Below are 23375 nucleotides of genomic sequence, written 5' to 3' on the forward strand. Positions count from 1 at the left end.
CTAACTTGTCTGCAAAATCCTTCTTATTTTAACTTGTCTGCAAAATTCAACATTAATTCTGTCTGCGAAATACAGATTTTTCTAATATTCCCCCATCATTTTATATTCTGTTCTATATCTAACTTGTCTGCACAATCCTTCTTATTTTAACTTGTCTACAAAATTTACATTAATAATCTGTCTGCAAAATACAGATTTTTCTAATATTCCCCTATTATTTTTTATTCTGTTCTATATCTAACTTGTCTGCATAATCCTTCTTATTCTAATTTGTCTGCAAAATTCAACATTAATTCTGTCTTCGAAATACAGATTTTCCTTATGTCCACCTTTCATTTTATATTTTGTTCTATATCTAATTTGTCTGCAAAAGCCTTCTTACTTTAACTTGTCTGTCAAATTCAAGAATATTTCTGTCTACGAAATACTGATTTTCTTTATGTTTCCCCTTTCATTTTATATTCTGTTCTATATCTAACTTGTCTGCAAAAGCCTTCTTATTTTAACTTGTCTGCAAAATTCAACATAAATTCTTTCTGCAAAATACAGATTTTTCTCATATCCCCCCCCCTATCATTTTATATTCTGTTCTATATCTAACTTGTCTGCAAAATCCTTCTTATTTTAACTTGTCTGCAAAATTCAACATTATTTCTGTCTGCGAAATACTGATTTTTCAAATAATTCCCTTTCATTTTATATTCTGTTCTATATCTAACTTGTCTGCAAAGTCCTTCTTATTTTAACTTGTCTGCAAAATTCAACATTATTTCTGGCTGCGAAAAACTGATTTTTCTAACATTCCCCTTACATTTTATATTCTGTTCTATATCTAACTTGTCTGCAAAATCCTTCTTATTTTAACTTGTCTGCAAAATCCTTCTTAGTTTAACTTGTCTGCAAAATTCAACCTCTATTCTGTCTATACTTTATGTATTAACTTAAAAAAGTTATTTAATATTGTTTGTTTGTTATAATAATTATATTCTGTCTCATGCAATTACTTAGTGCTTTTTTTTAAATTATATTCTTATATTTTTTTATAAAAGCATAAATTATTCTTAAAAAAATCACCATTAAAACTATTTTTCAAATAATAAATAAAGTTTTGCAAATAATTATAGATCTTTCTAGATGGTATTAAATCAATATAATTGCCCATTCACACCTTTTGACAAGGGATTAAACACCCCCTATATAATCTATATTGTCTGCAAAATCTAAATTCCTTCTTTATTTAACTTGTCTGCAAAATCCCTCTATGTTTAACTTGTCTGCAAAGTCGTCTGCAAAGTATACCGTCCCGCTAAATACAAAACATCAAATCACACAAACTGGCAGTTTTTCTTTAATGTAATATAGAACTTGATATATAATTTTCAGATCAATTGAAAATATTGTAAGTTTATAGAAGCTTTAAATTATCAAATAGAATCTATTCATTGAAAAAAAAATATGAAGAGGTATCGACATAATTATTCGCGCCTGTTACGAAATTATTCGCACCATAAAGTTTCGCCCCAAATAAATGACGATGCGCTTCAGATACTAAGATATTAAAAACATATTTTGATTGTTCTTTTTAAAAAATCATTAACGTATATAACGCACCTTTTTAAAAAAATTTGAACTTTTTAGTTAAAAGATCCCTTCCCTATATGTGTAAAAAGCACAGCAACTGTCTTTTAAGTTTATTTTTTAAAAGGCTGGACCATGGTCTGATATCCACGGCTGATTAACATGTAACATAACATGTAATCAACCGTGTGTATAATGAATCAAATTACGTTGATATACAGCAACAGGTTGGTAAAACATCGACCCATGAAATCGTGTTTAGCAAAATTTATATTCTTCGACAGCAAGGTAAACAAACATCAGAAAGCGCCTACGGTGTAAACCTGTTTCATGTGTCTTGCCAATTTAAAAGGCAAAACTATTCCCAATCTAAATTATTCAACAAGCAGAGAGCACAATAGTAATGTTTTTTCTAGAATTAACGTTTCATCACTCGATGTATAGAACAAGTTTTACATTGTAATCTCCTCATGAAATAGGAGGCAACCAATGAAAAATTTGTCTTTGATACATCTCTGAGCCACTGGATATTGGTGAAAAATCCCACGGCTGATGAATGTCAATGGTTCGGCCATGGGTATCTGATTATGAGGCTGGACACATTGCCCAATACACCAATTTACAGTTTCCGAAGTAGCAAATGATATGCTTTTCTTATCAGTAATTTTGTTAGTAAAGATTACCGGCTGAGTATCTCTCTGTATTAATGGTATGTTAAATTGCCTGACATGTGGTAGGTTTAACAATTAATTTAAAAAAGCTTTGGTGTCTAAAAGGATGTTGATTTATATACTGAGATGAAGCTTTTCATTGGTGTAATGAAAAATAAAATTGGACTATTAATCGCAAGAAACTAACGCTTTAAAAATGGCAAAATTTGTATTGTTTTAGCAATTAGAAATAGCGATTTTACTCAAAGATAAGAGAAAAACTCGTGTTTTACACTCCATATACCTCAGTTATATATGCAGTTTATATATAGAAACTGTCAATGGTTGTATTGGGCTAAAATTTCTTAGAAGATAATGAAGATATTAATCTTCCATCTAAAATTACATAGTAGAAACATTGAAACAAAGGTATCCTAATAACTTTCAGTTCTTATAGAAATATTTTCTTTTATTAGATTTCATAACACATGATTTTTAATTCCATTTAACATGTGTTATATAAATTCAATGTTTGGACTAAAACAAACTTTCAGTGGCTTTTTAATGTTCTCAGTTATTGCGCCAGTATGTGATAGTATAATAATTTTATTGTGTTTTCATATATTACATTGAAAAAAATTGTTCATTATTAAAGAATTCTCCAAGTTTGTGAAAAAAATATTAACATCAGTGACATATTGGCACACTTACACTTATTTGGAGCAATTAAAAACAATTTACTTTTATTTTAAACGTTGCATTATACATAATTTTTATGGACTAATGATGTGTCAGTAAAATCGGTAAAAAGAAATTTTAAAGTCTGACAAATCTAAATTTCTAAATCAAGATATTTTTATTTCAATGTGTATTTGTGTGTCATGTTTAATAATGGAACAAGTTTAAAAGAATTATCTTGTTGGCCTTTCAAGAAATATAAATGACGAACATTTTTCAGGTTTGTTCTATGGATTGCTTTACCTCAATGGAGTGATTGACAACAGTATATTAATGTGTATCTAGTTGGACAGCTGCTCTACAACAGACTAATGACAGGTGTAACAGCATTTGTAGAAGGCTGGGACTTTGTACAGACCCTCGGTGAGGGTGCATATGGAGAGTAAGTTGTGTTAACACTTAAACACTAAATATTTTAAATGGACTTGTCCATTTTTCACTGTGGACAAAACCATTTAACTTTTTAAGGGAAATTTTCTAAATATTTATTGACTGAATAGCAAACAGCGCAGACTTTGGTCAGATGGCAGTTATGTTCTGACTGATCTTGGTCTACACTGGTGGCATGGATAGAATCGGTTTGTCACAAGCAGGCTAAGGGTTTATCAGTGGTTGTCAGTCTTGTTTTTCACTCCTGTCTGATACTGTATCAGAATGTTATACAAATTATTAAATAAGGCGATGTTCTTAATACAAATTATTGTATAAGGCAGTGTTTTTAATACAAATTATTACATAAGGCGATGTTCTTAATACAAATTATTGTATAAGGCAGTGTTTTTAATACAAATTATTATATAAGGCGATGTTCTTAATACAAATTATTGTATAAGGCAGTGTTTTTAATACAAATTATTATATAAGGCGATGTTCTTAATACAAATTATTGTATAAGGCAGTGTTTTTAATACAAATTATCAGATAACTGAATATCGAATGAAACCAATCTTTTAAAGATTAAAGTTTTGTAAAGCAATTACATTTTACATGAATTGAGAAGAAGTTTAATAAACCGTTGAACTTTGGAAGTTTGTATTTAGCGTGTAATTCAACCAAAATTCATATTTTTTACCTTTCCCGTTGATAAAGCAGAAAGAACATCAAAATAATTAAATTTTAGAATAATTATAAATGAATACCTTTAACAGTTTTATTTGCATGAATACTGCATGTGAAAGTAAATAATCTCTACAGAGATTCAGAATCTAAATTTTTAATAGCTAGAAAAGATGACCTTATACAATAATTTTTATCAAAACACTGCCTTATACAATAATTTGTATTTAAAAACACTGTCTTATCAATTATTGTATTTCTTCTATTAGAGTAAAGTTGGCAGTTAGCAGTACAACTGATGAAGCTATTGCTGTTAAGATAATAAATTTGAAGCGCATACCTCAGGCTGAGGAGAATGTTAAAAAAGAGGTAAGGGTTGTTTGATATCCCTACTTAGATGTATGTACAGCCTTTTTGCCAGTGTCACCCTGGGTCAGAATATCAGACCCATTCACAATTGCAATTATGTTTATTTTTTCCCAATCTTTAAAAAAAATCTCAATCAAACTGAAATTCCCAATATCCAAACTAACATATTTGCTGATCTTCATTTCGATATCTAACAAACATATGCTTTCTCGTATTTAATCTTCAAATATTATTGTTTATGGTATGTGTGATACTTGTGTGGGTTAGATTAAACATTGTCACACTATTCAAATACTGAGCCAAAAGAGTCTAAAAGGAGATTTCAAATGATACCAAATATTTTTCCCAATTAAGCAAGTTGATGATGCTAAACTTCCCAAACTGGGCTAATTACTTTTTCCTAAAAGAGCTAGGAAAAGGACTGATGTAAACCAGCTGTTTGATATAACTTTCACTGTCCAGGTACATTCACACAAGGTGTTTGATTTTACTATTTAGGTATATGTACACAAGTTGTTAGATTATCACTGTCCATGTGTATGTACACAAGTTGTTTGATTTTGCTGCCTATTTATGCGTATGCAAGTTGTTTGTTATTACTGTCAAGAAATGTGTCCACAAGTTGTGTAAATGTATAATATACTTTGTTTTTGAGACTGTAAATTTAATATTCACTGTTTTTATGCTCCCCGAAAAATTTCGGGGGAGCATATAGTCGGCGCCTTGTCCGTCCGTCCGTCCGTCCGTCTGTCCGTCCGTTGTCTTGTCCGGAGCATAACTTGAAAACCCTTGGAGATAATTTGTTGAAACTTCATACAGTGGTAGAGGGCATCGAGGGGGAGTGCAGTGTCAAAGAACCATAACTCTATTTTGCCCGGTTTTTGAATTATCTCCCCTTATAGAAAAATCTTGTCCGGGGCAAAACTCTAAAACTATAAGAGATATCAACATGAAACTTTGTAGGTGAATAGATCTCAATGGGTAGATGTGCAGTGCATAAGAACAATAACTCTTTTTGTCCTAATTTTGGAGTTATTGCCCTTTGTTAATTTCAATACTTTGAACTTTGTCCGGAACATAACTTGAAAACCCTTGGAGATAATTTGTTGAAACTTCATACAGTGGTAGAGGGCATCGAGGGGGAATGCAGTGTCAAAGAACCATAACTCTATTCTGCCCAGTTTTTGAATTATCTCCCCTTATAGAAAAATCTTGTCCGGGGCATAACTCTAAAACTATAAGAGATATCAACATGAAACTTTGTAGGTGAATAGATCTCAATGCGTAGATGTGCAGTGCATAAGAACCATAACTCTTTTTATCCTAATTTTGGAGTTATTGCCCTTTGTTTATTTTAATACTTTGAACTTTGTCCGGAACATAACTTGAAAACCCTTGGAGATAATTTGTTGAAACTTCATACAGTGGTAGAGGGCATCGAGGGGGAGTGCAGTGTCAAAGAACCATAACTCTATTTTGCCCGGTTTTTGAATTATCTCCCCTTGTAGAAAAATCTTGTCCGGGGCATAACTCTAAAACTATAAGAGATATCAACATGAAACTTTGTAGGTGAATAGATCTCAATGGATAGATGTGCAGTGCTAAAGAAGAACCATAACTCTGTTAAGCTTTATTTTTGAATAATCTCCCCTTTTAGAAAAATCTTGTCCAGGACATAGCTGTAAAACTATAAGAGATATCAACATGAAACTTTGTAGGTAGATAAATCTCAATGGGTAGATGTGCAGTGCACAAGAATCATAACTCTACCTTGCCTAATTCTGGAGTTATTGCCCTTTGTTTATTTTTACTTTTTGAATTGTCCAGGACATAACTTGGAAATCATAAGAGATATCATCAAGAAACTTGTAAGTTGATAGATCACATTGATTAGAAGTGCAGTGCAAAAAACTGTAACAGCCTTGCCTAATTTTGGAATTATTGCACTTTGAACTTTTTCCACGGACATAACTCTGAGACTACAAGAGGTGTACTTTCCTGTGTCCAAAACCTATTCGGGGAGCATCACCCGGCTCAAACCGGGCTCTTGTTAAACAATGTCATTTTAAACAATGTCATCTTAATATTTACAAGGGAAAATGATATCATTGTCTTAGAATTTATATGAATAAATTGATTTATATCAGTGCATTGGTATGTGTTTTGCAAGTTTGATGTCATTAGATAGGAAAATTGCAAAATTTATTTGCATCACTCTGACTGTATACATGTAGTTATGTGTAAAACAAGCTCTTTGATATCACCAAAAATGTGCATTTGCTTGTTTTATATTGCTGTCTTAAAATTGGTGGAGAATATGTTAGGTGTTTCTGTCTAGGAATGAGTTCACACATTATTTGATATCACTGTTTAATGTATACATCTGATATTCCACTGTTAGCTTAATTGATCACTGTCCTGAATTGTGTACATAATATCTGTCTTCACAATATTAAGTTCACTTGTACATTTATTCAGTATAGCTGTCTATATCTACTTATAGTTATATTTTCAATAATTACTAAAATTGTATTCTTATATTACTGTTTATGAATGTTTACTAAAGTAATTAATTTCATCACTGTGTAGGTATGTGTACACAAAATGTTAAACCACAAGAATATTATCAAATTCTATGGTTTCCGCAAGGATGACAACATACAGTACATCTTCCTAGAGTATGCTATTGGTGGTGAACTGTTTGATAGAATAGGTAAATAAAGTTTCTGATCTGAGTAATCTATTGTCTAACTATAACATAGTAGAAACCTTTTGAGTGGGCCCAGAACATGTTATTTTGTGCAAGTGATAATAGATTTATTGTTTTCTTGTATTTTTTTTTTATTTATATTTTTGCAACAAATTTAATATGATACAAATTCATTTACTAATATAAATATTATGCATCTTCAAATAATTATTCAGTGATATTGCTTTTGATCGTTTTATAGCTTGTTGGTTTCAGCTAAAATCAAAATTGGTTGAAGGTAATTTGGAGTTTTTTTGTTTGTTTTTTCTATATATCAATACTATAATCTGCATTGTAAGTGCATTTTTATGTTTTTTAAAGCCATTTATGGTTGTCTCTTTCAGAACCAGATGTAGGTATGCCAGAAGCCGATGCCAGCAGATTTTTTAAACAGCTTATTAGTGGAGTAGTAAGTATTTAAAACCCTGCAGAAAAAATACCAAATTTGCCACAAATTTACTGTAACAAAGAAAATCAATTTATTTTATCTTAAGATACTGATAATTGGTTTTTATGAAATTCTCCAGTCACATTGTTAGAAATAGTACTTACTAAATATTTAGACTTTATTTTCTTGTAGGAGTATTTACATTCAAGGGGTGTTACACATAGAGATTTGAAGCCAGAAAATTTACTGCTAGATGATTTTGGTAAGTATTTGATATCCTGGTTATTTTTGAATATTGAATATGTTGATTGAATGTAAAAAAAATTGTGTCAAGTATATTTAGTAGTGTCACCAAAAATATACCCCAAAATATTCCAAATTATATACAACTTCATGAAATCACATTTTTTCAAACAGGTCATGTTGATATCACAAAAAAAGTAAATGTTTTCTTTCAAATAACGTGAAATGTAGGTTGTTAATCCACTTCCATAAATTGTATCAATATTGCACTTCTTTTACAATTTTAAGGAAATTACTCTATATCTTAACAATTTCAAGAAAAATTGTGCCTTTTCTTTTACACATCAAAATGGCCTGGACCCTTTCACAATTTAGGGGGAAGAATGAAGCCTGAATGTCAACTTTGGGATAAAGATGTTTGTAAATGTTTACTCAGGCATTCAGCAAGTGTTATTTTATTACATGACATCTTAACTGGTATAGATGGTGCATGACAATGCACGCTGAAATTAAAATATATTTCAAAAAGATTAAATTGTCTGAATTTTTTTAAATATTTTTGTTAATAGACAACCTCAAGATATCAGACTTTGGTCTGGCCACAGTGTTCCGGTATCAAGGTCGTGAGAGGTTGATGGAGAAGTGTTGTGGCACCGTGCCATATGTTGCACCGGAAGTGATAAGTCGTAAACCGTACCCTGCTGAACCTGCAGATATTTGGTCATGTGGTATCATTCTAGTTGCTCTTCTGGCAGGAGGTGAATATCATTATTATGTAGATGATAACCGTAATTAATTGTTTTTTAAAATTTTCTTTCACATAGATATTTGATGTATTTTAAAGGTCAAAAAGCCTAAAAACTTATCATTTGAAATTATTAGGCCATCCTTAAAAAATGTTTGTTTGCAGTAACGCGACCGACTCACAAAATTTGCCCCTACTCAAATTTTTTTTTTTCATGGTCTGAATAATTTTTTTTTTTTGGAATCAGAAAATTATGCCTTGTGCTTTGTTTTTGTTCTTTTAAAGGTTAATAGAAGAAACAAAATGTAGTTCTTATTAAATTAGAATTCAGTTATCAATTCATTAATTGTTACCAGATTATCAAAGCATATATTGTCCAACATTTTGAAATTCCATGTTTATTTGGGATTACAGCTCAATAAAAAAAAAAAAAAAAAATCGACCTACCTACCCACCTTGAAAATTCTGGGTCGGGTTACTGCAAACAAACATTTTTTTAAGGATGGCCTTACTTAGATCAGGTAAAGCAATTAAATGGAATAAATCTGCACAAAATAATAAATACATATACTCAAAATCAAATTGTATATCATTTTTGGGGTAGTTCTTAGCCTGATTTGAGTGAAAAGCATTGCATTTGGGTCATTTTGCACAATAAAAATAATTATCCTTAAAACAGTGTGAGGGAATGATCTAAACATTTGCACACAAGTTATTAGCCCAAGCTTACGTGGTACATCAAACGGTACACAAATCTCAAAAAAATATTTCCAGTCCAGTCATCATAGTCATGGTAAAAAACCTCAGTGGAGTCCCTTGAATATTATTTTTACTCCCATCGGTTCAGCTGCAGACAACTTTAACATAGGCTGACTTGAAAACCTCACAATCCTGTATTTATCAGTTTTCAGGAATTGTTAAGATATGTAACTTTCACCCATAGAGTGTGTTTAAAGTGATTTTTCTTGAGGCCTTAGCCACTTGATTTTGGGGAAAATTATCGCTAAGATTGCTAATTTGGGAAGTAAAAAAGCAGGTTTAAGTTCAGATCTTTTGGAAAACTGCATGATTTCAAAGAAAATTACAATTGGGAAGAGGCCCTTTATCGGAGTCTGTTATATAAGCAGGAAAATCACTGTTTTAGAACAACTTCTTGTACCTTCATATTTTACAGAACTACCGTGGGATGAGCCAACATACGGTTGTGAGGAGTATTGTAACTGGAAAGATTGTAAGATTACATTGAGTCCCTGGAAAAAAATCAATACCCTAGCTCTTTGTAAGTTTCCATAATGTTTTCATATATAGAATCCTACAGCAGTAAAGCTTCAACATTTCCATCTTACCTTGTTTGTTTGTTTCATTTTACGCCTTTTTCCAACAGTATTTCAGTCATATAGGCAGGTAGTTTCCTAACCATTGTTCCTGGAGAGTAACACCAGTACTAGACTACCTTCCTCCACGCTAAACTACAAAAGCATCTCCCGGGGATCGAACTCACGCCAGAGAGGTAACTGGATTAGAAGTCATCGACTCTAACCTCTCGACCACGGAGGCAGTTAAACAGTAGTACTATGATGTACAACTTAAGAAGAAAAATTGTATATACGTACATGTAATTCAATGATTTCCAAAACAGGATTTTCTCATATAATGTACAGATAACTCGTATAATACATGTTATTATTGTGACATATAGATCTACTTTTTGAATATGAAGAAAAACAAGTGTACATCGATTGTAACGCTGCTGAGATTATGTTATGGATTTGCCCAGCATTGATTTTGGAAGAGTTCATTTGAATATTGAGGTATTTCAACGTGAAAATAAAAATAAAAAACAGTGCAGTGAAGGCTTGCTTTGCACAGTACTAATGACAAAGTTTAATCCATTTTGGTTCCAGCACTTATCAGGTAAATATATTATCTTTTATACCATCATGTTATGTTTTTGAAAAGTCAGTTTGGCCCTATCTTTGCAGCATTATTACGAAAAGTTTTTGTGGAAAATGTGAAGAAAAGACGAACTATTGATGAGATTAAGAATCACCCTTGGTACAACAAAAACTTCAATAAAAACAAAGGTAGGTATTAGTTTATACAAAATTAATTTAGGAAGCTATAAGCTTATAGACACACTTGCAGATCTGTTCCTTGAGCCAACCAGTACTGAGCAATGTGTGTAAAGTTTCTTTGCTCAAGGAAACAACAACTTGTCCCCGACTGTTTGAACCCACATAGCCTGCAGTCCTTAGATTATTAGTCTGATGTGTTAATCACTCGTTCACACCCCAAGGTAGGCACTAATATATTAATAAACTTGTACCATAAAATGGTTCATATTCTTCATAGTTTATAAGAATAATAATGTCTGCTAAATAGACTTACTCTGGAAATAATTATATTTTTGGTTATCCCAAACTAATCTTAGGGTACAACTAAACTTTAACAATTACAACTTCCTAAATAAGCACAGGATAGCAAGTATTAATCAAACCATTTTGAAGTTTAAAAGTTTAAAAAGCATGTAAGGATGTATTAACTAGTTTGGATAGTAGTGTTTGAAGTAATGCATAGAGGGCGCACAACTTTTTCCATTTCCACAAAAAAACTGACAAATCACCATATGACTTTAACAGTGTTGGTATGATTTATAAACCCAATCAAAAAAGTATAAGGTTAGAATTACAAACAGAAAATTTTCAGAATAGGCAAATAAACATAGATCCATGCTCTAAATCTTGTAATCCTTTGCATGTAATTGTTTTCATTTTCAAATTATATACATGTATGTGAAACTGATGATATACATGCATACTAAATAACAGGTTCTATGAATAACTGCTCAAGTTCACCCAGTGATTCACCTTGTGGTACTGGACCATTTAAACGCATTTGCTCAGGTATCAACGTGTCACCTACAAAACTCAAATCAGACAGGTTAGTTCAATCACAGCCATTATGTCACCAATATACAGAAATAAAAGTTCTATTTTATTCTTTACAAGTTGTGCCAAAAATTGTGTGTTTGTTTTTGGAGTCTGGTACTCATAAATTACAACTACATTGCATAAGATATCTGCAAAAAAAAAGAATTATGGATTATTGTTACTCATTATATTTCATGATGAAAAAAATAACTTGCTAAAAAGATAGGATTTTCGAACTTATTGCATGTTCTTTAAAGAAAAAATACTAAGTCTAATAGTTTTAAATTTTCTTGATGAATAACATGTAAATGTTCTCTCTCGTAATTTTGTCATTGCATTTATTATTTGGAAACAAGTCTGACTCTATAGCACAAGGTGTGAAGTTTAAAGGAGCTCCACTGAGGTCCCAAAGCCTAAAAACATAACTTTTGAATTTCTTACAAAAGATCAGCTGGGTCACTTATAACAAAAAAGATATAAGATAATTAATAAATAAACTAAAAAATAAAACAAAATTTAAAACTACATGTATAGCTATGCTATTTTTAGTCCGATTTTAGTGAAAAGCATTGTAACACTTTTTAATATTTGGTCATTTTTCACAATTTGAATAATTATTGTGGAAAAAATGAGTAATTGAAAGATCTGAAATTTTTCACACAAGTAAGAGGTCTAGGCCTACATCAAATGAAATATAATATCTTGAACAAATATTTCCAATCCAATCACATCAAAAAACCTCAGTGGAGTCCCTTTAAAATCTGTTGTAATATCCTGGCATGGATACTGACTCTTACCACATAAATTTGCCAATGAATGTAATCCTGTATGTGACAAAGCAAATAAAAGACAAATTCAATAGTATCAAAATATAGCTGACTGAAAATTGAAAATCAGTTTTTATTTGAACATGCTCATTGAAAGAGATTAATTGTAAATTTAAAAAGAATATATCAATTCTTATCACTTGGTCCACTGGCTTTATATTTGATACCTCTGATGTATATAATAGTGCTTCTTTTATTGAATTATGAATTTTTATAATCATGTTATTGTCTTTTTTTAAAGTGACATTATGACCATATAAGGGTAAATGGTCAGTGAACAGGTAAAAAGCAAAATAACTTGACATGTAACCATACTTGTGTTTAATGTAAAGTTTTACTATGAAAGTAGTCAATAATCCATGTGACCACAGAAATTTCTATAAATATTGATCAGAATGTATCTGTAAAGTTCAATTCTTAAACAGGGTAGGACAGTCTGTTTATAATTAAGGTCATAATTATATTGTACCATAAGCATTTTTCATTATCAGTTATTGGTGAATCATCATTATAATAGTCAATCTTTTGAAATTTATTGCAAATTCAACTCAATTCGACAATGAAAAAATGAGCATAATGTAACTTTAACAAGTAAAGATTATGGGTCATTTAGTAAAGTATACCATTATGTTAATTTTTTTTGTAATATTTCAGTGATATGTTACAAATATGTAGTTCACAACCGGAATTACCGCCTGTACCATTGAAGGGTCAGTCATCTAACGAGGTTGATTTAGGACCGGTTATCAGCTTTTCTCAACCACTACACCCCGATCATATGTTACTGTCTAGTCAAGTCCAGGGCACACCTGGCAGCTGCTCTCAGGTAAATATTGTAAAAATGTTTCAGTATGAAAGTAAAAAAAAAAATCAGTTGTCTTTTACATGAAAGGCATAATTTTAATAACAAACAGCCAAATTTTACAGTTCTTAAGGTTTACAGTTCTATTCCTCTAACAATAGGATTTAGAAAAAAGGCAAGCTTTTTTTTGTACAGAAGGAATACATTATCTTTTTACTTCTTTGTGTTAGTACTTTAGGTGTGTAGTAAAATGTTTTGGGTATTTTACAAAGAATAGTGTTTGTGTCAAAAATGGAAGTTTATTGTATTCATTTACTTTGATGCCTTAGTGATTAAGGTTTTAGACATATTCATACCAGAATACAAAGAAAGAGTCTACTCGGTGAAGGTTCTTACTGAACAAAGATTGTCTAGCTCAAGAGTTTATAAGTCGTCTTTGGTGTGAAGGTCTACAACTGAAATCTTGGTGATAGGGGTTTATATAGATTTGATCTTGTCTGTCCAGTCTAGGGGCGTACTGTCCATCGGTAGACTGACTATACAGTGGAATGTAAGGCATACTTTGGGGATTGGCAAAAATCTTTCATACCCCACAATAAATCTTCATGAGAAAGTTACTAACATGTATATTTCAGTATATAGAGGATATTGAATGAGTGTCAGTTCAATACTGAATTTATTGAACTCGTTCCATAAGATAATATGCTCGCCAGGTATGATAATATTATGCTTGCCAAAATATAATATTATTCAACTCTAAAAAATAAATTTAGTATTGAGCCGACACAAATGTTATATTCTGTTTATCATATGCTAAAAATAAAGTCTGTTTTTTAAAAAGTAAAAAAAGAAGCATTTTTCCATTGACGCGCCTTTATATATAACACTAACATTCTGCGCGTCTTTACACTTATGTTTGTATAAGGCCAAAGATGTTGTGTTTAAACATATCCCCAGCTGTGCAATACGACTTTTATGGAGTTGCAAAATTGGCATGGGTATGTGATAAAGTTAGTTATTGTATTCTCAATGCAGTTACTATTGAACTTGAATTGACATTGTAAATCCTCCTTGTAGAATCCTATGCAGAGGCTCGGTAGACGTATGACACGGTTCTTTGTAAAGACAGATAAAAATGAGACGTTAACAGAGATGGATCGTATATTTGAGAGTCTAGGGTACGCATTCAGGAGGAGCAGTCCAGGCATTGTATGTTTTTATTTTGTAGAAATGTTTATTCTTGATTAATGCTAATGGATTGTCAGTGATTTTTGAACTTCTTTCTACAAGTAAAGTATTTAGAGTATTTTTTTGTACAGATGTCTGTGGCTTTTATTCTTAAAACTTTTTTCTTTCTTCAGGTAGGGGATTACCCATTTTATTTATGATACTTTTTAGATTTTCTCAGTTTTTTTCCTATTTTTCTCTATATATATGTTCTTTTAAAGAGATAATAAATAAATTATTTCATTTAAGTGCTTAAGGCATGATAAAGAAAGAAAAACTTAAAGAAGAGCAGATAAATCCATTTTCCAATACAATAGTACCCATTTCCTATCTGAAGAGTTAGCTTATAACAACAATATGGAGGCTGTAGTGTCAATTCATTCTGCTAGGCAGAGTAGAAAATGTATTTGCATTAGTGTTATTAAGGTTGTTCTCATAAACATATAAATAAATTAAAATTCTCTGGAGTGAGGGTAAGGCTATTGATTTTGTACCTCAGGACCTTGAGCAATAGTTTTAAATACTACCAGGAATGTTGAATTTTTAATGTCATGTAAGATGCTTCAAAGTTTATAGAAAAAAAGGGGGGGGGACTGAGTTTAAAAGCTTAACTTGGGGGGGACCAAGTCTAGAAGTTCAACTTAGAATGCAAGTCATTACTCATGCATAATGATGTGCTCAGATTTGGAGGGGCATCTGAAGTCTTCATATAATACTAGTTTACATGGAAAACAAGCTTACAGAAGGTCATTGGTTTTACTCAGGTGCCTGAAATCATGTATGAAGTGCACCTTAGGTCTTGTGCCACATGACCTTTATAGTGTCAGTTTGACTTAAAGGCCCATTTTGCCCTAAAATGGTTTCATTTTCATTTCTCATAAACTTTTGTTTTTCGTTGTTATATTATAGTTCCAAAAAGTGACTCATTGGATAATAAACGGAGTCATATTTTGTTTTTCTTGATATTCAGCAATAAGTACAGTTTAGTGATTTAGTATTTTGTATGTTAAGTCAAAATACTACTTTGTTTACATTTAACTACTTTATGACAAATAATTTCACATTCAGTGCTACTTTCTTCAGGTAATAAGCCCCTAGCATTATGCTAAGATCATTATTTAAATAAACTCATGTTTGCCTTTCTTAAGAAGGTAAAATGTATTCACTTCTGAGCTTTAGAATCGAACAAAACAAACAAACAAACATAGTTATATTCTATTAGTTTCATCATATATTAGCATTATGTTAAAACTAGATTTCTGTTATAATTTCAGACAACTGTTAATTTGAAGGACAGGAGAGGCATGCCTCTAGTGTTTAAGGCCTGTCTACTGGAAATGGGAGAAAATCTGTTGCTGGACTTCAGATTATCAAAGGTGAGTGAATAAATCACAAGTATCTTGATTTAACACATTAAATATGTATAGCAGTTTATTGTAGGTTAATATATATATTATATATAAGGTTTTAAGTCACTGTTTTATTATATGATGACCTATGATGAAGTGTAGTTGTACGTCTGCACATTGCATCTCTGTCACATGATGGCTCAAACCCATGACTTCAGTATATCTAAACTATATACATAGATCTCTCTTCTACTACTGATAATTGATAATGTTGTTTTACAGGCTACTAGAATCATTTTCTGAATGCAATAAGTACACATGAGACATGACTGCCTAATGCACTTCTCTGGAAAATAAAAATTTAAACCGATGATAAAAATGGTCCTTAGATTCATGTGTCACAAGTACAGAGTCTCTGACTGACTTAAAAAGACTTTGACTTTAACCCTTCAACTGCCATAGGGACGGCTTATGCCGTCCCTGTTATTTTCGGTGTATTTGCCATATGGACGGCTTTTGCCGTTTCTATAATAATAATTAGAATTCTATAATAATAATAAATAGAGAATAACATGCTACTGTCTTTTGATATCAATTTTATCAGGCGAGGCTGATATGGGCTAGAAAGGGCGAGGCTTGCCGAAATAATTCTTGAAACAAATCCCTCCGCCCCTGAAACTTAGAATTTGTAAATGGCCGCCATTTTTTCTTTCGACTCGGATAAAAGATGCAACAGAATGTAGGCCTAATACGATAAAATTCTTACCTTTAATTTAAACATCGATCCAAAAATCTACTAAGAATCACATAAACTTAACTTTACTGCAATTTTTGTCTTGAATTGTCAAATTCAAAAGTTCACTATAATTTCAATCAAAAAAAGTCAAATCGGCGATCAAACACAAGCTACACAAACATGCATCTTCTTTTTCAAACGAATCAATGTGTTCATTTATGAAATAATAAGCCGGCGAAATAAAGAAAACATTTACAAGTTCTCAAAGAAAATCGTCTAGCCTGTTTGTTATGATTACATGTATAGTATGACGTGAACATCGATGATGTCATTTGCAATATAAATTATGACGTCATTTCATTTAGTTGTTGTTAAAGCTATTCGCTATCTAATTTATTCGTAATTGAAATCGAAATGATAAATAAATAAATATCACATCTTGATTCAAGACTTGTGAGGGTATGAGATTACGTTGCAGAATTCACATGCTGATGAAAATGAGAATATAAGCAATTGAAAAAAGTCCGTTAAAATGGGCAGGGCTTATTTTTGATATCAGGTTACTGACCTGATATCAAAAATAATTATCAGGCAAGTGTTATCGGGCAGTTGCCATAGCAGTTGCATGATAAATTAATAATAATAATAATAAAAATGATAATAAATATTAAGAAAATCATACCATCAACATTAATTATTATTATACTAACAGATTTGGAAACATATATAATTATTATAATACTAATAACAAATAATAATAATCATATAATATTAATAATATCAACAAAAATAAAAAAAAATAATAATATAGTAATTTCTTAGAAAACCCTCTGGCAAATAGGTGATCAATAAAATAATAACCCTCTGGCAGCAAAAGGGTTAACTAAGGAATTAGTTTTAATTATGGTTTTATCTTGCCTGAAGTGTTGAGAGGCATATGTCACACTCACCTGGGAATCTGTGCACATTGTCAGCATCAAATCTTTTTTTTTAAAAATTCTGCACCAACATTTGATTGAAAGCATGGAGATATAATATTGTTCCTATGATTACTTATGGCCATCTCTTCTTGCAGACAAGGAGGCATGGCTCTGTTATGAATTTGGACATTATAAAACCCTTATTGGACGTGAACTCTTGAAGAACTGTTTAAATTTCACTTAGAATAGTGGAAAATACTGACCTATGGAGTATAGATAGCTCTTACTTGAAAGAGTTATTTCCATTTTATCTCTAAATTAAATATAATTATATAATTTACTTATTATGTAACAAATCATAGATGATGTATACAATTTACTTGATGTGAAAAATACAGTAAATATTTGATTAAAAAAAAACAGGAAAAGTTACCTATGAAATGTTTATATTTTACAGGGTGATGGTTTACAGTTCAAACGACAGTTCATGGAAGTGAAGAATTTGATGAAGAAAATCAGTTGTAAAGTTCCACAGTTCCACTCAGTTTTTCCATCTAATAAACCATCTTGACCTTCATATGAACATTTCACCAAATCAATCATACTGACTGTTTACATATCTCAATCCCACAGTCTCATTAGACATTTGTAATATTCAACATTTTAGCCATTGTTGAATATTATTTTATCATGGCAGCTGTTGTGACATTATGGAATATTTGTGATGATGGCAACATATCTGACATTCAAAACACATAAGCCATTGTTGAATATTGTTTACTTTGACTGCTGTTGTAGCTATCAACATTGCCATTAAGGAACATATATGAAAATGGCAACTTATTTGACATTCAAAACACATTTGCCATTGTTTTAGCTAATAGCTGCTGGCGACATTGCCATGATTTTGGAATATATATGATGATGACAGATTATTTCACATTAGTACATATTAGTCATTATGAAATATTTTTACTGTGGCAGTCATTGTGCCTAAAACAGCTACTGTAGCACAGTTTTAAACATTAGGAGCTATTGTAGCACAAATTGTTAACACAAACGTAACACGATGACCAGTATTTGATAATGACTGCTGCTGAATTTCATTAAAAATAAAATCTTCAGAATTTGGTAAAATTGGTATAACTACATCAATTCTGCTATTGTAGATGACTTAAAGGAATAAAATTATTGTAATAATTGTTAAACTTGCATAGTTTGAATATTTTTTTGCAGTTGGCATATGAGCAGTCATTACTAAATAAGTTAAATTTAGTTTCGCATTTGATATTGGTAGCTCAGTAAAGCAACTATTTTTGGAGTCAATTTCATGTTTAGAAGTAATTTTGATAATCTCTATAGTTACAACATTGTCTGGAATAAATATCTTCTGAAGAGTTATAAAACTCTTTTGGGATGTATTTTTTCAGGCAAAGGAAAATGAAGGCTTCTTTTTTTACTTGTTATTAAATGTATGCAATAATAAATTGTATGAATTTCTCTGTCTTATTTTTCCATCAACATAAAATTGTTGAATAAGATATCTTGAAAATTTCTTTCAGATGTTAAAGGTGGCATTTGAGATAGACATTTATCTTTGGTCAAATAAGTTTCATCCCTACCAGGCTTGTCAGTCTGAGTTAAAAAGGGGTAATTGGATTTCCATCACTAGTAAAAGGTTGACTAGGCCCAATACAATACCAGAACAAAAGTTATATCAAGTTATGTAGTCAAGCCCAAAATACAAATTACAAAGATACAATTTAACAATAGGTTGATAAATTGCAAACACACATAATCATTTATGGTACTGTACAATATAACATAATGAAATTAATATCTTATATAATTATGCAACTGCTGAAATAAAAAGGTACATCTGCTGCATGAATTATTTCATGTATCATATATTTGAAAAAGCCCTTAAATCTTGAATCCAAATAACTATCAGTTTACAATCCGTCTCTTTCAATATATATATATATTTTTCTGTATTTTTTTAGCTCACCTGTCACAAAGTGACAGGGTGAGCTTTTGTGATCGCTTTTCGTCCGTCCGTCCGTCCGTCCATAAACTTTTACTTTTAATGACATCTCATAAACCATTAAGCCAATTTCATCCAAACTTCACAGGAATGTTCCTTTGGTGGTCACCTTTAAACATTGTTCAAAGAATTTAATTCCATGCAGAACTCTGGTTGCCATGGCAACTGAAAGAAAAAACTTTTAAATATCTTCTTTTAAAAAACCCTAAGAGCTAGAGCTTAGATATTTGGCATGAAACATCTTCTAATGAGTGTCTACCAAGTTTGTTCAAATAAAAGCCCTGGGGTCAAAATTGGCCCCGCCCCAGGGGGTCTTTGATTTTCCATATATGCATATAGTAAAAACTTAAAAATCTTCTTTTAAAGAACCCAAAGAGCTATAGCTAAGATATTTAGCATGAAACATCTTCTAATGAGTGTCTTCCAAGTTTGTTCAAATAAAAGCCCTGGGGTCAAAATTGGCCCCGCCCCAGGGGGTCATTGATTTTCCCTATATACATATAGTAAAAACTTAAAAAATCTTCTTTTAAAGAACTCAAAGAGCTACAGCTAAGATCTTTAGCATGAAACATGTTCTAATGGGTGTCTACCAAGTTTGTTCAAATAAAAGCCCTGGGGTCAAAATTGGCCCCGCCCGGGGGTCATTGATTTTCCTTATATGTGTATAGCAAAAACTTAAAAATCTTCTTTGAAGAAACATGTTCTAGTGAGTGTCTACCAAGTTGTTCAATTAAAAGCCCCGAGGTCAAAATTTGCCCGCCCCAGGGGGTCTTTGATTTTTCTTATATGCATATAGTAAAAACTTAAAAAATCTTCTTTTAAAGAACCCAAAGAGCTAGAGCTAAGATATTTAGCATGCAACATCTTCTAATGAGTGTCTACCAAGTTTGTTCAAATAAAAGCCCTGGGGTCAAAATGGGCCCCGCCCCGGGTGTCATTGATTTTCCTTATATAAATGTGTATAGCAAAAACTTAAAAATCTTCTTTGAAAAAACCCAAATAGCTGGAGTTTAGATATTAAGCATGAAACATCTTCTAGTGAGTGTCTACAAAGTTTGTTCAAATAAAAGCCTTTGGGTCAAAATTGGCCCCGCCCCGGGTGTCATTGATTTTCCTTATATGTGTATAGCAAAAACTTAAAAATCTTCTTTGAAAAAACCCAAATAGCTAGAGTTTAAATATTAAGCATGAAACATCTTCTAGTAAGTGTCTACAAAGTTTGTTCAAATAAAAGCCCTGGGGTCAAAACTGGCCCCGCCCCAGGGGTGTCATTGTTTTTAACTATATGTGTATAGTAAAAACTTAAAAAATCTTCTTTTAATAAACCCAATGAGCTAGAGCTTAGATGTTTAGCATGAAACATCTTCTTATGGGTGTCTACCAAGTTTGTTCAAATAAAAGCCCTTGGATTAAAATTGGCCCTGCCTGGGGGGGGGGGGGGGTTAGATAATTGTTTTTCATTATATTTGTGTAGTAAAAACTTAATATCGTGAAACATCGTCTAATGGGTGTCTTCCAAGTTTGTTCAAATAAAAGCCCTGGGGTTTAAACTGGCCTCGCTCCGGGTGCCTTTATACAGGTGAGCGACCTCAGGGCCATCATGGCCCTCTTGTTTCAGATTTCTAGTACAAAAAATTAAATTGCGATAAAACAGTTATAGTATATGAAACTCGTTAGTAACGGGGGTATAACACTGGCTAGGGTGACATCTCGGGATGTTTCTGCAAAAAAATTGTATTACTTAAAGCAGCAAGGCTCCAGATTCATCTAATCTTGCATCTCTTTACTTTAAAAATAATCTAAGTACATTTTTCAAGAGTTTGATTTTCTTGATACTTGAAGCATACAACTCTTATTTTATTGTTTGATTGGGTTTTACGTCGCAACGACACAGTATAGGTCACATGGCGACGTTCCAGCTTTACTGGTGGAGGAAGACCTCAGATGCCCTTCCGTGCATTATTTCAGGTACGAAAGGGCACCTGAGTAGAACCACCGACGTTCCGTAAGCTAGCTGGGTAGCTTTCTCACATGAATTTACTTTATTGATAACATGGTGAAGATTTTAAGAAACTGGTCAATTCTACTGTAATTGTAGATGACTTGAAAGAATAAAATAAATGATTGCAATAATTGTTAAACTTGCATAGATTGAATATTGTTTTAGTCGGCATGTTGAGAACCAATAATTTTCGTTTTCAATAACATAAATATTTGTCTTTATTAAGAAAAGCAAAATGTTAAATTTCTGTCTGTCTTTAAGCCACTTGATTTGGTCCCTAGTAATAAGATCAGGAGTGGACCGTGCGTGATTACTGCGGAAACATTTATTTCTCTCATATTGTAATAGGCCGAGTTTTGATGGCTCAGATCGGGAGAGTCGCAAAAGCGATAGACCTTAACCATTTTCTAAATCATAATGTATTTACGCTTTTGTACCTAGAGATACTTTTTTTAAAACTTTGTGCAGAAATTTCGTTGTGCAATGGCTACTTGAAATGATCACTCCCTTTCTAACAGGGAAGTACACGTGAAAGTCACTTGATTGTGGCTCTATGAACAAAGCCAGGAAAGGATCGAGCGGGCCTGTCTTAATACCTACAATGATTTCTCCAATATTTTCTGCTGCTCATCGTGACCTTTCTCGATGGTTCAACCTCATTTAATACTAGCTATAGGAAATGGCCAAGCATATAAGGGTGCTATCTAACTAAATGACGGTTAGTCTGTACTCTGATCCATTGTACTATTTTGTTCATAACTGTCTTGAATTCAAACGTCAAAATAGAGTATGTATATTATATAGATGTGATTAATAGAATTCGATTGTGTAGGAAGCTTTAAGCTGATAGACACACTTTCCAATTAGTTCATGAAACCAACCAGTACTAAGCAATGGGTGTAAAGTTTCTTGCTCAACGAAACAACGACTTGCCCCTGACGGGGTTTGAACCCATGCGACTAGCGATCGTCAGATTATTAGTCCGACGCGTTAACCACTCTGCCATGCCGCCAGGCTCTTTTCTGATGAAACCGACAAGACACGGATTTGATTTCCCTATCCTCTATCAATTCTATTAATTCAGAGTAAAATATTCAATATTAAATACTTCTTATACTTGAAGTAAAAAAGTTCTGTCAAAAATGGCCGCATGAAGTAAACGGGACATTAAACATTGTTATACATACTAACTCGACCATCGTACTCTATCAGACTCTGATTGCGCCTCGTCCGATATTGATTTGACAGCTGTGTAGTCAGTATTGTATTCGATAATTTATATAATCTTATACTTTTGGTAAGATAACACAAAGCATGTGCTGCATATGAAGCACATTTAGTTGAACGGTGATACCACATAAATCAGCTTTATTTTGAGTAAATGAATTTTTGATTTCTACATAGCGTTTACAATATGTATATAAATGATCACAAAAATCAATATATAAGGAACTACATTTAACAATAAGGAAATGTTCATTTGGTGCGTTTTTGTCTTGCTATGAACATGCTATTCTATAAAAGTAGAATAAAACTGATTTCTGTCACTCTGATTAAAATAGACTTCGTTCTTTCAAGAAACATTTTAAATTATTTAATCAATAAAATAGTTGCAAGTTATTTTCCATATTTGATCATGTTAACCATATACAGTAGAAACTCTCAATTAAAACCACCATTGGGACTTGACCAAAGTGGTCTTAATTGCGGGGTGGTCTTAATTGTGAATATTCTTATCGATGCTTAAACACTTTTTGACCATGGTCTATTTTAGTCATTTTGTATGAACAAACAATATATATACCTGCAAATACAACATAAAACTATGTTATAAATTATCATCAGCAGCCAATTGTATAAACAATTTAACCGCGCGGTTACCACACGGTTACGGTAACCAGCCCGGTAACCTCACGGTAAGCGATTGTATAAAAAACATCAAAAGCAGTTACCGCGCTATAACCGCGGTTAAATTTAACCAAGGTAAAGTAGCTCGGTAACTGCACGGTAACCAAAACCAAC

The 23375-nt window shown here is 32.0% G+C and overlaps 1 protein-coding gene across 1 annotated transcript; it reads left to right on the forward strand.

Annotated features, from left to right (window-relative positions):
• Nucleotides 1-1304: 1304 nt before the first annotated feature.
• LOC132734123 (serine/threonine-protein kinase Chk1-like) lies at nucleotides 1305-18368 on the forward strand. The gene is made up of 14 exons (XM_060720841.1): nucleotides 1305-1399; nucleotides 3187-3348; nucleotides 4292-4391; nucleotides 6981-7104; nucleotides 7485-7549; nucleotides 7721-7790; nucleotides 8341-8529; nucleotides 9691-9795; nucleotides 10499-10600; nucleotides 11345-11456; nucleotides 12928-13099; nucleotides 14153-14284; nucleotides 15577-15678; nucleotides 17765-18368. The coding sequence occupies exons 2-14, from the start codon at nucleotides 3278-3280 to the stop codon at nucleotides 17876-17878; spliced, it is 1458 nt and encodes a 485-aa protein (XP_060576824.1). The 5' UTR covers nucleotides 1305-1399; nucleotides 3187-3277; the 3' UTR covers nucleotides 17879-18368.
• Nucleotides 18369-23375: the final 5007 nt, after the last annotated feature.

Source organism: Ruditapes philippinarum, unplaced genomic scaffold (assembly GCF_026571515.1).
Source record: "Ruditapes philippinarum isolate M1 unplaced genomic scaffold, ASM2657151v2 ctg8498_1_1_1_1, whole genome shotgun sequence".
NCBI classification, from domain to species: domain Eukaryota; kingdom Metazoa; phylum Mollusca; class Bivalvia; order Venerida; family Veneridae; genus Ruditapes; species Ruditapes philippinarum.

Excerpts from the sequence above, each read along its gene's own strand:
- LOC132734123 (XM_060720841.1), top strand. The coding sequence starts at position 3,278 with ATGACAGGTGTAACAGCATTTGTAGAAGGCTGGGACTTTGTACAGACC. Across the intron at positions 9,796-10,498 it reads AATCAATACCCTAGCTCTTT|CATTATTACGAAAAGTTTTT; the intron begins GTAAGTTTCCAT and ends CTATCTTTGCAG. Across the intron at positions 10,601-11,344 it reads AAACTTCAATAAAAACAAAG|GTTCTATGAATAACTGCTCA; the intron begins GTAGGTATTAGT and ends ACTAAATAACAG.